The sequence below is a fragment of the Staurois parvus genome, unplaced genomic scaffold, assembly GCF_062004578.1.
Source record: "Staurois parvus isolate SC_StPar_1 unplaced genomic scaffold, SC_StPar_1.0 ptg000020l, whole genome shotgun sequence".
Taxonomy (NCBI): domain Eukaryota; kingdom Metazoa; phylum Chordata; class Amphibia; order Anura; family Ranidae; genus Staurois; species Staurois parvus.
The window spans coordinates 4361766-4376761 of NW_028317816.1; the positions used below are offsets into that span (position 1 = coordinate 4361766).

At 39.9% G+C, this 14996-nt stretch overlaps 1 protein-coding gene across 2 annotated transcripts in view; it reads left to right on the forward strand.

Moving 5' to 3' along the window:
* Positions 1-14996, forward strand: part of POU6F2 (POU class 6 homeobox 2) — a 584773-nt gene that overhangs the window by 541506 nt on the left and 28271 nt on the right. For both annotated transcript variants that reach the window (XM_089687113.1, XM_089687120.1), the window contains one exon: positions 6801-7007. In XM_089687113.1, coding sequence (XP_089543239.1) covers positions 6801-7007 — 207 coding nt within the window. The remainder of the gene's footprint in view (positions 1-6800; positions 7008-14996) is intronic.

Consider the following 14996-nt stretch of genomic DNA (forward strand, 5'->3'; position numbering starts at 1 on the left):
CACGGGGCCAAAACCAGAGTGTGGAGCCACAGTGTGGCGGTGGAGGCAGCAGCAATGGGAGGCCATACAGCACCCTATGACAAAATGGAACCCACCAGCAGTGTGAGGAGACCTGAAAGTGGCACATGGCAGAGTGTGGCGATGGAGACAGCAGCAATGGGAGGCCGTACAGGGACCCATGAGACACTCTGGACCTGGCAGCAGCATGAGGAGGCGGTACAGGGGCCCATGGCAAGAAGAAGAAGAAGATGAGGATGAGGATGAAGAAGAAGCAGAAGAAAAAGAAGAAGTAGGATGAGGATGAAGAAGAAGAAGAAGTAGGATGAGGATGAAGAAGAAGTAGGATGAGGATGAAGAAGAAGAAGTAGGATGAGGATGAAGAAGAAGAAGAAGTAGGGTGAGGATGAAGAAGAAGAAGAAGTAGGATGAGGATGAAGAAGAAGAAGAAGTAGGATGAGGATGAAGAAGAAGAAGAAGAAGTAGGATGAGGAAGAAGAAGAAGAAGAAGTAGGATGAGGAAGAAGAAGAAGAAGAAGAAGAAGAAGTAGGATGAGGATGAAGAAGAAGAAGAAGAAGAAGTAGGATGAGGATGAGGATGAAGAAGAAGAAGAAGAAGAAGTAGGATGAGGATGAAGAAGAAGAAGAAGAAGTAGGATGAGGATGAAGAAGAAGAAGAAGTAGGATGAGGATGAAGAAGAAGAAGAAGGATGAGGATGAAGAAGAAGAAGTAGGATGAGGATGAAGAAGAAGGAGAAGAAGTAGGATGAGGATGAAGAAGAAGAAGAAGAAGAAGAAGTAGGATGAGGATGAAGAAGAAGAAGAAGAAGTAGGATGAAGAAGAAGAAGAAGAAGTAGGATGAGGATGAAGAAGAAGAAGAAGTAGGATGAGGGTGAAGAAGAAGAAGAAGAAGTAGGATGAGGATGAAGAAGAAGAAGAAGAAGTGGGATGAGGATGAAGAAGAAGAAGTAGGATGAGGATGAAGAAGAAGAAGAAGAAGAAGAAGTAGGATGATGATGAAGAAGAAGAAGAAGAAGAAGAAGTAGGATGATGAGGATGAAGAAGAAGAAGTAGGATGAGGATGAAGAAGAAGAAGAAGAAGTAGGATGAGGAAGAAGAAGAAGAAGAAGTAGGATGAGGAAGAAGAAGAAGAAGAAAAAGAAGAAGAAGAAGTAGGATGAGGATGAAGAAGAAGAAGAAGAAGTAGGATGAGGATGAAGAAGAAGAAGAAGAAGAAGTAGGATGAGGATGAAGAAGAAGAAGAAGTAGGATGAGGATGAAGAAGAAGAAGAAGAAGAAGAAGAAGTAGGATGAGGATGAAGAAGAAGAAGAAGAAGAAGTAGGATGAGGATGAAGAAGAAGAAGAAGAAGAAGAAGAAGAAGTAGGATGAGGATGAAGAAGAAGAAGAAGAAGTAGGATGAGGATGAAGAAGAAGCAGAAGAAGAAGAAGAAGGATGAGGATGAAGAAGAAGAAGAAGAAGAAGAAGAAGAAGAAGAAGAAGTAGTAGGATGAAGAAGAAGAAGAAGAAGTAGGATGAGGATGAAGAAGAAGAAGAAGAAGAAGTAGGATGAGGATGAAGAAGAAGTAGGATGAGGATGAAGAAGAAGAAGAAGAGGAAGTAGGATGAGGATGAAGAAGAAGAAGAAGTAGGATGAGGATGAAGAAGAAGAAGTAGGATGAGGATGAAGAAGAAGAAGAAGAAGAAGTAGGATGAGGATGAAGAAGAAGAAGAAGAAGTAGGATGAGGAAGAAGAAGAAGAAGAAGTAGGATGAGGAAGAAGAAGAAGAAGAAGAAGTAGGATGAGGATGAAGAAGAAGAAGAAGAAAAAGAAGTAGGATGAGGATGAAGAAGAAGAAGAAGAAGTAGGATGAGGATGAAGAAGAAGAAGAAGTAGGATGAGGATGAAGAAGAAGAAGAAGTAGGATGAGGATGAAGAAGAAGAAGAAGAAGAAGAAGTAGGATGAGGATGAAGAAGAAGAAGAAGAAGAAGAAGTAGGATGAGGATGAAGAAGAAGAAGAAGAAGAAGAAGTAGGATGAGGATGATGAAGAAGAAGAAGAAGAAGTAGGATGAGGATGAAGGAGAAGAAGAAGAAGAAGTAGGATGAGGATGAAGAAGAAGAAGAAGAAGAAGAAGAAGAAGAAGAAGAAGAAGTAGGATGAGGATGAAGAAGAAGAAGAAGAAGAAGAAGTAGGATGAGGATGAAGAAGAAGAAGAAGAAGAAGTAGGATGAGGATGAAGAAGAAGAAGAAGTAGGATGAGGATGAAGAAGAAGAAGAAGGATGAGGATGAAGAAGAAGAAGAAGAAGAAGAAGAAGTAGGATGAGGATGAAGAAGCAGAAGAAGAAGAAGTAGGATGAGGATGAAGAATTAGAAGAAGAAGAAGAAGAAGAAGTAGGATGAGGATGAAGAAGAATAAGAATAAGAAGAAGGATGAGGATGAAGAAGAAGAAGAAGAAGAAGTAGGATGAGGATGAAGAAGAAGAAGAAGAAGAAGAAGAAGTAGGATGAGGATGAAGAAGAAGAAGAAGAAGTAGGATGAAGAAGAAGAAGAAGTAGGATGAGGATGAAGAAGAAGAAGAAGAAGAAGTAGGATGAGGATGAAGAAGAAGAAGAAGAAGACGTAGGATGAGGATGAAGAAGAAGAAGAAGTAGGATGAGGATGAAGAAGAAGAAGAAGAAGTAGGATGAGGATGAAGAAGAAGAAGTAGGATGAGGATGAAGAAGAAGAAGAAGAAGAAGTAGGATGAGGATGAAGAAGAAGAAGAAGAAGAAGAAGTAGGATGAGGATGAAGAAGAAGAAGAAGAAGAAGGAGAAGAAGAAGTAGGATGAGGATGAAGAAGAAGAAGAAGAAGTAGGATGAGGATGAAGAAGAAGAAGAAGAAGTAGGATGAGGATGAAGAAGAAGAAGAAGAAGAAGTAGGATGAGGATGAAGAAGAAGTAGGATGAGGATGAAGAAGAAGAAGTAGGATGAGGATGATGAAGAAGAAGAAGAAGTAGGATGAGGATGAAGAAGAAGAAGAAGAAGAAGAAGAAGGATGAGGATGAAGAAGAAGAAGTAGGATGAGGATGAAGAAGAAGAAGAAGAAGAAGTAGGATGAGGATGATGAAGTAGAAGAAGAAGAAGTAGGATGAGGATGAAGAAGAAGAAGAAGTAGGATGAGGATGAAGAAGAAGAAGAAGAAGTAGGATGAGGATGAAGAAGAAGAAGAAGAAGAAGAAGAAGTAGGATGAGGATGAAGAAGAATTCCAGTGCAGCAAAAAGTGTATCTGCAGAGAGCTCCGCTATTTCTGACAGTTCTCTGACAGTTCCTTCACATTTACAGCGGTTGAAACATTGTATCTATTTGTTTCCGAATAAAAACATCTGTATCCTAAATGGAAACAAATAGATACAATGTTTCAACTGCTGTAAATGTGAAGGAACTGTCAGAGAACTGTCAGAAATAGCGGAGCTCTCTGCAGGGACACTTTTTGCCGGCTGTAGAAGGGATGAAAATCGGCCGATCGGGGAAAATTCGATTCGCGCATCCGAAGTTTGCTAATATTCGGATTCGGCGCGAATCAAATTTTTCCTAATATTCGAAACGAATTCCACTTCGCCAGGTTCGATTCGCTCATCTCTACTCCTGGCAGGTGTTTATTGCTATCAGGTGCTCTGTCAGAAAGATTTACCCTCACATCATATCCTGCTGACAACATTTTACCAGATATGAAGTAACAATCCAACAACATTAAAGACAGAAATAAAAATGGTCCTAGTTATTATCTTCAAGCAACCTAATATTATCTGTATCTCCTTTTGATGACTAGAATTCCCTCCTTGTGTTCCTTTGGAGGCTTTCCAATTGCCTCAACATACAACCAAGCTAGCATTCCCTAACGTTTATGCTTGTTATCTAGCAACCTATTGGTTAATATTAGAACCTGCGTTTGCCCATCTGCTGTTAATGCTAACAAAGCAGCAGAGGTTACTGCTTTTTCTTCCTATGAATCTTTACGAAATGTTATTCCAAACAATCTGTACTACCCCTTACCTGGCATCTAAAAGACTACAGACTCTCTGAAACTTTTCATATACTGTATGCAGTAAAACATTCTTCAGGAAGGACTGGTTTACATACCCTATATTGTTTACCACTCTACTTCCTAAATTCTTTACATTACCTAATATCATTCATTTCAGGTGAATCCAGGTGAATCTGCAAAGATTTTGAAAGGTTTCCTACAGTTTTTTTACAGTTGGTAATTTAATAGAAGGCGCCCAGCTGCTGACTGCTCAGTAAAGCCAGCATGAATTTAAGAATGAGTGACCATTTCTATGTTGTTGCTGTGTGCTCTTCAACCACTTCCTAACCATCAAATGCATTTATTCGGCAGCAAGGAGAGTGGGCCTTAACACCCATGCACTACACATATGCATTTATGGAAGATGAGATTTCTGTCCTGATAGTATGCTCAATTCATGCTCTCAGCAGAATGACAAAACTGTCTCTAACAGCTCCTGGTCTCTAGTTTTGATCAGGTGCTGGTGGGATGGGCTCCCCATCATGTGACTACTATAAGCACTGTGACAGCCAATCACTGCAGTCACATAATCTAGCTTAAACTGCTTCCAAAGGCAGAAGTTTTTTTATTACCATAATGCATTCTACCTATAAAAGTAAAAAACCTTCTTGGCACTGCTCCCCCCCAGCCCCCCTTATACTTACCTGAGCTCGATCCAGCAATGTTCATGAGAGTGGTGGCTCTCTCTCCTCATCAGCTCACACAGCAGCAGGGGCCATTTGCTCCCACAGCTGTCAATCACAGCCAGTGACCAATGAGGGGAGAGTGGGGGGCAGGTCCAAGCCACACTCTATGTATGAATGGACAATGTCTATTCACAGGAGCATGGTGCCCTCATAGCAAGAGGCTTGCTATTGGAAGCATTCAGAAGGTGGGGAGCCAGGATTGCTGGTGGGGGTCCAAAAAGAAGAGGACCAGGGCTGCTTTGTGCTAAACCACTGCAAAGAGCAGGTAAGTATAACATGTTTGTTATTAAAAGAAAATACATTCTTTAGAATCACTTTAAGACCCAGTTAAAGGGCCATGGCAGATGGGAAAGGGCTAACACTGATCTTGCATCTCATTTAATAGATTAGCTTAAAAGATTTATCTTTGTAGTATTTCAATCTAATCAAATAGCCATATGACACAAAAACATTTTTGTGACCCTTGAAGGTAAGTATTAAATGTTATATTTGGTATCTTAACTAGTTGCCGACCGCAGATAGCCGAATGACGGCTTCACTGCGGCCGGCCAGTTCTGGGTGGACGTCATATGACGTCCCCCCAGAACGCGCTCTCCTGCGCGCCCCAGGGGGCACGCACCCGGCGATCTCCGTGATCGCTGTGTCCTACGGACACAGCTGATCACGAGATGTGGTAAAAGGCCGATCATACCAGCCTTTTACCCCGTGATCAGCGGTGTCCAATGACACGCTGATCACAGGGAAATGCAAGTGCCAGTTCTCGGCTGCACTTTCCTCACACTGTCAGATCGTGAGGAAAGTACTGCCGAGAACCGGCAGTTGTCAGAGCGAGGATCGGCACCTATCATCAGGGCCACTGATGATCAGTGCCCTGATGATCGGTGCCCAGCAGTGCCACCCACAAGTTCCGCCCACCTGTTCCCAGCAGTGCGCCCACTAGCTCCGCCCACCTGTGCCCAGCAGTGCACCCACCTGTGCCACTCTGCAGTGTCACACACCTGTGCCCAGAAGTGCCACCTACCTGTGCCCAGCAGTGCCACCCACCTGTGCCCACCCACCTGTGCCCACCAGTGCCACCCACCTGTGCCCACCAGTGCCACCCACCTGTGCCCACCCACCAGTGCTGCCCACCAGTGCCACCCACCAGTGCAGCCCAGCAGTGCTGCCAGTCAGTGCCACCAGTCAGTGCCCAGCAGTTGTGCCAGTCAGTGCTGCCAGTCAGTGCCCAGCAGTGATGCCAGTCAGTGCCATCTATCAGTACCCATCATCAGTGTCACCTATCAGTGCCGCCTATCAGTGCTGCATATTAGTGCCGCCTATCCGTGACACCTCATTAGTGCTGCCTATCAGTGCCGCCTATCCGTGCCACCTCATTAGTACTGCCTATCAGTGCCCTTTAGTGCTGTCTATCAGTGCCCATCAGTGCCGCCTATCAGTGCCCATCAGTGCTGCCTCATCAACGCACATCAGTGAAGGAGAAAAAATACCTGTTTGAAAAATTTTATAATAGAAACAAAGAAACTTTTTTTTTTTTTCAAATTTTTCAAATTTTTTTAATTTATAGCGCAAAAAGTAAAGTGCCCAGTGGCGATTAAATACCACCAAAAGAAAGCTCTATTTGTGAGAAAAAAAATGATCAAAATTTCATATGGGTACATTGTTGCATGACCGCGCAATTGTCAATCAAAGTGCGGCAGCGCTGAAAGCTGAAAATTGGCCTGGTAAGGAAGGGGGTATAAGTGCCTGGTAGGCAAGTGGTTAAGCAGATCTGAGATTCCAAATAATGTTTTGATTTTTTAAAAGATTTAAGCTGTTCTTTAATTGTAGTATGCAAAAGACTTTCAACTTTTCTTTTATAGGGTAGTGTGCAAGGTGCATTAATATCACATATCATATTAAATCTTTGTATTGGTATTTTAAGCAAGATCAGTTGTGCCATCAAGGTATGATCAAATGAATGTAGATCATTGTGTTCTCTCTTTTGGATAAAAAAAAAGTGATTTTGCTCATAAACAACAACAATAAGTGTCTGTTTCTCTTTCAGATCATTGGAACAATTCCACTTATGCCAAATCCAGTATCATCTAATCAAGCAGGAGGTGGAGCTCAGGGACTTCAAGTGCAGCCCATCACACCACAACTACTGACAAATGCCCAGGGACAGATTATTGCCACTGTAATAGGGAACCAGATTTTGCCAGTGATTAATACCCAAGGTATAACACTGTCACCGCTCAAACCTGGACAACAGGTAATGTGGCTTTCTATTAATGGTGCTTGTTGCTGAGAAAAAAATCACATCACGTTATGTCATTGCAGCTTTTCAGTACATTAAAACAAGTTCACCTGATTGACATTTGTACTATATATTAATTTTTCCAATCTCTATTTTTCAAAGTGGGTGCCACAGTGTGCTGCAACTAAGAGTTACCTCCCCAATCCTAAATTGTTAGGGCTGAAAAAAAAACTTAACCTTCCTGTATGTTACTGAGAAAGCTGAGAATAACAAACCTCATAAGATGGTGCACCTATGCAATGCCTTCAGTGCCTCTGCCCAAGATCTCTGTGTTCACCACATACAGATAGAAAATAACAAAAGTCACTGAAGCCATTATTGATTTCTATAGAGACCAGGTAATCCAGAAAACAGTATGCTGGACATTCTGATAGCAGAGCATTAGAACAGGCTCCATGCAAATTGGTTACTAAAGGGATTAGTGGTATCTTTAGCCATTCATGTTCACAGCTGTTTGTAAGTCATGGCATATGCAGATCCTCCTGGATGGAGATAATTTCCTGATGAGTGGTTAGCAGCGTGAAATACATGAACATCAAATTCCTGTATGTTCTATAAGAAAATGATCAAATATTTTTAAAAATATTTTATAACATCAGCTATATTTATAACACAAATAGCACATTATTAATTTTAATGTTAAAAATATGACATTTGTCTTGAAAACAGGGGTGTTATACAAGTTTATATGTCAGACATCTGAATTTCTAGCCAGCAGAAAATTCTCCCAATAATCATTAAGTAGACAATAGGAGACAGCTATTGTAGTGCCTCCCACTTAATTAAGTTGGCCAAAGGAGACAGTTATTGTAGTGCCTCCTACTTAATTAAGCTGGCCTTACCCTACTAGCATAACTAAAACCACCCATAAATTATGCAATTTTCTTTCCAGGAGTGTTGATGGAGGAATCTCTCCCACAGTGCTATTGTGTTCTGCTGGTGGGGGGATCGATTTGGGTGCAACCAGCCTGCCCATAGATGAAATGAATCTCAGCCAGTCCCTACCGAACTGGCTCAGATTCAATCCATTCATGGCCAGTTTAACAGATTCCTCCATTCACATAAATGTGGTGGAAAGAGGAATCGTCTCCCTTCAGGACATCGTATTCTGACAGAGGCACTCACCACTGTCAGAATACCCTAAATAATGGCTGCAGCTGATTGGCTGCAGCCACTGATTGACATAAAATTTTACAAGAAGTTCTTTTGACAGAAGTCCATTAAACAATCTACTTCTGTTGCCTACAACTGATCAAAGTTAGGCTTGTCCCTGCTGGACCAGACAATTTTTGATCAGAGTATGACCAGCTTTAGATGTACAAGTTCATATGTACTTGCTTAAAGGTTAAGTTCACCTTTTTCAAAAAAATGGTCTATGCAGTCAAGAGGCCCCAGTAGATATATAAAACACTGTTCAAATGTTCTCCAGCTGAGCTCAACCATATCCAACCTTTCTTCCCAAGTCATTTCTGAAGGTGTTTGGAAACAGAAAGTACCTACTTGCATATCTAGTGAAATTGTCACCTACATACCCCTTTTTGAGAGCTTCCTTTACTAAATATAATACCATGTGCATGTTTTGATATCACAGCCTCACCCAAGGTCACTTGTCAATGATCCCTGGACCCATTTCTAGAATTAAAAAAAAGGTACTTTGAAACATTAGTATACAATGTAAAACACGCTAAATCCTAGTTAGAGCTGCTGCCAACTCCCATCACATTCTGGGCAAAATTTACAATAATTGACACAAAAATGACAGCGCTCCTGAATTTCCTTTTCTCCCTCCTGGAGAAAATAGCAGGTCTCACCACCTAATCTTGCATGTATACAAATATCTCAAGTCCAAAGTTTACTTTCTGGAAGCAGTCTCAACTTGGTTCTCCTCTTCCTAGATTTGTCTCTGTTAAACACACTTGCTGTAATACATGATGTCAAATAGCACATACCAGTTCCACAGTAGAAATGTCAAAAATTTGACCACACTGAGCTTGTTTGGATTAGTGCAGTCTCATCTCACTGTGCTCCAAGCCTCAACAATTGGTGGATGACACTGTTCCAGCTTCCTGAGCTCCAAGTCTCTCTTTGGATCACTCTTCCAGCCACAGGCATTCAATTAACAAAACCGTACCTTTTCTCCAGTGTTACTTCCTTTGATCTTGCACCGACCTGCCTTTCCAAATGATGCAGTGTCACACACGTTCTTTTACTCTTACTCTGGAGCTAATGCTCTCTTTGAAGGCAAAACAGAAATAAAACTTCTCCTTGTGCAGTACAAACATGATACATGTACGACTGACAAGTGTACAGTCTATCCCTGCATTCAGAGGGGGGCCAACTCCCCACTGGTAACACCCGACTGGGACCGACACTCCAAAATGGAATCCAACAAGTTATGGTCCCTGTTCACCTTCTTCAACACCTGGTCAAGAAGGTGTCTGGGCCTTCAAAATCCGTTGGGTTATGGTGGGAGCAAAATTCTGTGAACAGGTATCTTGGCCAAGAGATAATCGACAGATTAGTATTTTAGCCACAGCAGTGAGATTGTATATTTCATGATGAAGTGACTGAATGAACTGCACTGATTATAAATGGTGGAGAAGCCTCTTTTGCACCAATATGCCCACATTAACCAAACTTCAGCAACCCATTTTAATAGATTTACATAATAATATTTAAATAACCAACTTTGCTGGCTTTTGGCTTAGTCTGTTGATCCTTCATAACTCTGGGCAACTGAGCAAGATGGCCCCAGACAGGACATGTGAAGTATCTAGCCCAGAGTAAATATATGTTACTAGCTTTTAGTGACACCACATACAATATACTGTCCTGTCCTTGGCAGCCTATTTTAATATTTATTTATAGACTCTAGAGACACCCAGAAAGGTTAGTGAAAAAGATGTTTATAAATCTTAAGAAAGGGTCATATTTATAATTCAAAACTAAGTTTCCCTGCACAAATGAAATCCCCTAAGCTTTGAAAAAAAAAGTTACCATGAACACCTACATTCTTGCAGAGACAAAGATGTCCATGTATTAGCATGTTAATAATTTCTCTCTATAAAAAAATTAAATCAGTCCTTCTGATGTAATTTCTTGCGTTTATTGGTTAAGGAAATAGCATAGTTACGAGTTAACATAGTTAATAGCATAGTTACGAATAATACCAAAATTAAAAGAATGTATGCTTAGTCGCAGTCAAAACCTTTTTTTTAATTTTTGAAGATTAAACTTACTCTTTTAAATATTATCTTTGTCCCTGTTAAGATTTTTCTGTTCCCTTTTAAGTGATTTCTCGCACTTGTTATTCTGACACACGTTTCCTTGACCGAAAGTGAGATGAACCTTCTTAACTGTGGCACCAACAGCAATAAATTCCAGATGATCTTTGCACTATATCCAAACAAAAAAAAATGGAAGGGCTGAAGTTTTTCTTTAAAGGGCTCCCAGCATGCCAACCTCCCATTTAAAGGCGAACCTACTAATGAAATCCATGTTGTTTAAAAACCATGATAATGCAGCTTACTAACTACTGCATTTTCTTCAGTTTGACAGAGGTGCATGAACTTATTATGTATTAATATTATTATATTAAATTATTTGCTAAATGCTGTTGTTGCTATTGCTGTCTTGATAAACCATTATACAGCCAGTTTGATTTGTGGCTCCCATGCTGTTAGACATAGACATTTTATTTCCTGTTGTTACTATAGTTAATCCCTTCTAGTTTATTCTTTTTTAGTGTTTATCTATGAAATTCATAAGCACAGAGTTGCTGTCATAAGATAATTAAGTAAGCCACCACTGCTTACTTCTGCTTTGAGAATGTTAGTGACCTGACTATGATATTAATGCTTTGACTTTAAAGTTTTCTGAATCACTGACCTGGAACACAGATATAGTGAGCTCTGACACCCACAACAAAGCACGACTCAATATTAGGTCTCAACATATAATATGAAAAACTTTAAAGCCAGTCACAGCCAAGAAACTATCATTTTCAGGAGGAACATGGCAATAGCAACTCCCATACTTTTCTCGTAAAAGATGTATGTTAAATAGGAATTGTCCAATGAATTCAGAATTTTAACCTCTGACCCTTATTCTAATTTTTCTCTGTTCTTAAAATAGATATTAAGGAAGGAAGAAGCAAAATTTGTTAAGACATTGTTCACATTCTGCCATTCATGTATTTATTCATTGTATTTCATCAGCTGTTCTCACAAACCTATTAGAAGATTATGTCATACCTCCATTGACATCTCTGTTATTTTTCTTCTTGACACATAACTAAATTCAGTGCTGAAAAGACTCCACTGTTAAAAGTTTCTCATGGTTTTTCGTATTATCGATTATATCTTCCTTGAGAAACATACAACTTATCTTGTGATATTTTATTTTATCATAACATAACATTTTGAAAGTCTGTAAATGGCAAGTGTTTCATTTAGAGAAATTCCCCCTTGACTATAGCAGCAGGTGGCCCTCAGTATGCCCCTTGTCAGCACGTTTCACCTCCCTGATTACCACCCAAGGGTGTAACAAAGAGATGTTGTCATGGTGACCATTCTTTTGACACACTGAATAAAAAAAATGGCCAGGCAGTGGTTAGGCTTGGATTTCCTGAAGGACTAGAATGATCACTTAGCCCAGTTAGGCTGTGTTCACGTCGTACATTGTATCCTGCACAAGGAAACTGTATTATACAGTATGTATAGAAAATATGATGTTTTTTTAAATTCCCTGCTCATGAAGGGGTATTTGAAGTGAATAAAATACACTTATGACTTAAAAGCAGAAGTTCTGTACTGTTAAGTGCACACATTTGCATCCAGAACCCAGATGAAAAACACCAGGTTGGCCTTAATCTTTGATGTTCTTTGTTTGAGGAACAATAAAAGTAAACTGGTACTAAAGAATTAAAAGAAATTAGACACTAGGGCTCTTTTAAAAATCATTGGAAAAGATGTGTGAAACATTTAGTTGTTTCCAAAGGTGAGCAATTAGTTTTTATCTTTCATTCATTGAAAATGTAACTAAGAATCTTATTGGTCACTATAGGCAACAACTAACCTTTTAACATTTTCTTTCCCCTTATTTCTTAATCAGTAGTTATTATTGTAATCCATATTAAACTTAAAACACTATAAAGAAGAATGTAAGCTTCTCTGGTTGTGTCATGTACCTGTATACAGAGCCTGAGATGATGAGGGTGGTCTCTTGCTTAGTTCAAGCAACCCTGAATGTTGAGACAGAGACTGCACGGGCAAAGGAAAGGCACAAGTGCCAAGGTATAGACACTTTGTCAGGAACTAGGGAGCTTGGTACCTAATGAGTACAGGCACAACTGGTGATGCACTGTGGAAACACCAAGTCCAGTTGATGGTGAAGTCTGGTCCCACACCTGGGCAGACAGCAAACATGTGCAGTCAAGGGTAGTCCAAGAGCAAGGTTAGAGAGGAAGCCAAGGTAATAACAGGACCAAGGATGAGAATCAAGACTGGTCAATGGAAAAAGGCTGAAGACCATACAGCCAAGAACCAGTGCAGAGTTCAGGTTTAAATAGGCTGCAGTGCAGTCCATCTTCTATACTGATATAAATGTACATGCCTATGCCCGCTTTAGCCAGACAGCACATTTTAGCCTGACAGTGGGCACCATGTTCCTGACAGGTTGTTTGTGCATACTGAGCCTATTATTTTTATAAACGCGTGTCCTCTAGGCAGCAAAGAACACTTTGTAGCATCAGAAATATATACATAATATATATATTAGCCAAAAGACTGCTTCTTAAAGTATATGTAAACCTTCACCTTGTTAAACAGCCCATATAGTTTTAAATAGAAATGAAAGGTAAAACATTTGTGTATAGATATAAAAACAGTATAAATACTTTTTTCCCCTTGTTTTTATAAATGATCACACAACCACTCTGTTCTCAGCTGAATAGAGAGGTGAGGGTGGAGAAACAGAAGTTTTGATCACTGGAGAAGAGCAGATTGCATTCCCAGCACAGCTAGAGAACTGATCACTCTGTGCTGTCATGTCTAGTGTGGTCAGTTTTTGATAGGAAAGCAGAGGTACTGGCAGGAACACCAGGGATTTCACAAAGGAAGCAATAAAAAGAGAACATGATACAAGTTCATACAAGTACATGGTACAACAGAGACATACAGTATCAGGTCTATGAAATGTTGGATTTACATATACTTTAACATGTTACCCCATATGGCTTTTGATTACTTTTCTTTTTAATGTGTTGCAAAATATATGCTGTCATATTTTCTTTTTTTAAGCTATACAGTCCTTACAAAAAATTTTGTTTTGTTTTTTTGTTTTTGTGCAAGAGGCATCCATACATAACATTACATGTACTCGTTGTACTCTTTGCTTAGGAACACAGCACATTGACTGTGTTGTAGGCCCTACCAGTATGGCATTATAACAGTCACTTGTAACTGTCAATTTTCACTTTCAACAAACATTTAAAAAGCCTTCAGGAACCTTTGGGCAGCTTTCTTTATCCCTTAAAACTATTTTTTCAGCTCCAATTTCTAATGTGTAATATCTTAATCAAAGTGCTGGCTGTAGCTTTACCCTGAGCTTGTACTTTATTTTAATATGCTAAAAATAAAAAGTCTTCTCTGGGAGCAAACACCACAAAGTGATTGCAAATACCTTTACTTACAAAAAGACTATTTTTTGCCCCTCTCTGATATATTTTTATTTTGTTATAGGGGCCACTGGGCTTCCCAGAGTGGGAGGTTATAGTTCTGGTGTCGACTAGCAGGTGTCTCCCAGCAGCCAGCACTTTCCAGTAATCAGTCTCCACCCGATGCTGGCTGTTGGGAGGATATTTACTGTAGGTCTGCCTGTAAATTACCCCTTCACTCTAGTGTTTTGCTCTGCTGCCAGAGGCTGCATACCATTTATTCTGATTCTGATGGCAAAATTGCTCCAGCCATGCATCCTGTGCCCTACTGCCTCTTTTCTGCTCCTCTTGTTCCTAATCCCAGTCCTGGTTCCCCCTTCTCATCTGTTTCCTGCATCTCCAGTTTACCTGGTTGATCTGTGTTCCTCATTTTGTGCATATACTATATATAGACCATTTGTTAGTTAGGGTTCCTGTTATTCTGTTAGTTTGGTAGTTAGATTTTTTGTCATTGGGATATGGTTAACTTATAGAATTATGTTTTCTGTTTGCTGGCATTTGTATGGGTTATGTTTCACTGTAAATAAATCTCACTTAAAGCATACACAGTCTGGTCCCAGTTCCCTGTAGCTTTTCATATTTGGCCATCTCTGATGCTGATTCCTGAGACCTTGCCACCATGGTAAAGCCCTGCTAAACACCATCCTCCTGTACAATGAAAGTGCCCTTACTGGCCACTGAGGCATTCTTATTCAGTATGGTGGAAGTTGTGAGGACTTAGCAAATAAGTAAAAGAGAGCTAGGCCCTAATACTAAAACGTAAAGGTAATAGCAGCCACCTTGTGGCTTTAAGCAGGCTTGTACACTTTCTAAAGCCTAATATAAAAATGCCAAAACATTTACAACATGTGTTCATGGAAATAATAGTGACTGCAGCTTCATGGTTGAATTAATTAAAAAGTAAAATTGTACTTTTCCTTCTTTGACTTTTTATCTTTGTTTGACATTTGTATTCACTACACTGCAATCAGGATTTTTCTTTTAATTTGTACAGTATACAAGGCAGGTAACATTTGCATAGGCTCAACACACTTAGCAAGACTTTTATAAATGGTGAACAAATCTATTTGATTGATCATGCAACTGTCCTATCCTGTCCATGAGTGAAGTCAACAAGTCTTTAATTTGCATAAATATTGAAAAAGAGTCAAACTTAGCATTTGGGAAGAATCACTGAAATACTTACCACTTGATAACTGCTAAAAGAATCTGCCTTTGGCCAACTTTAA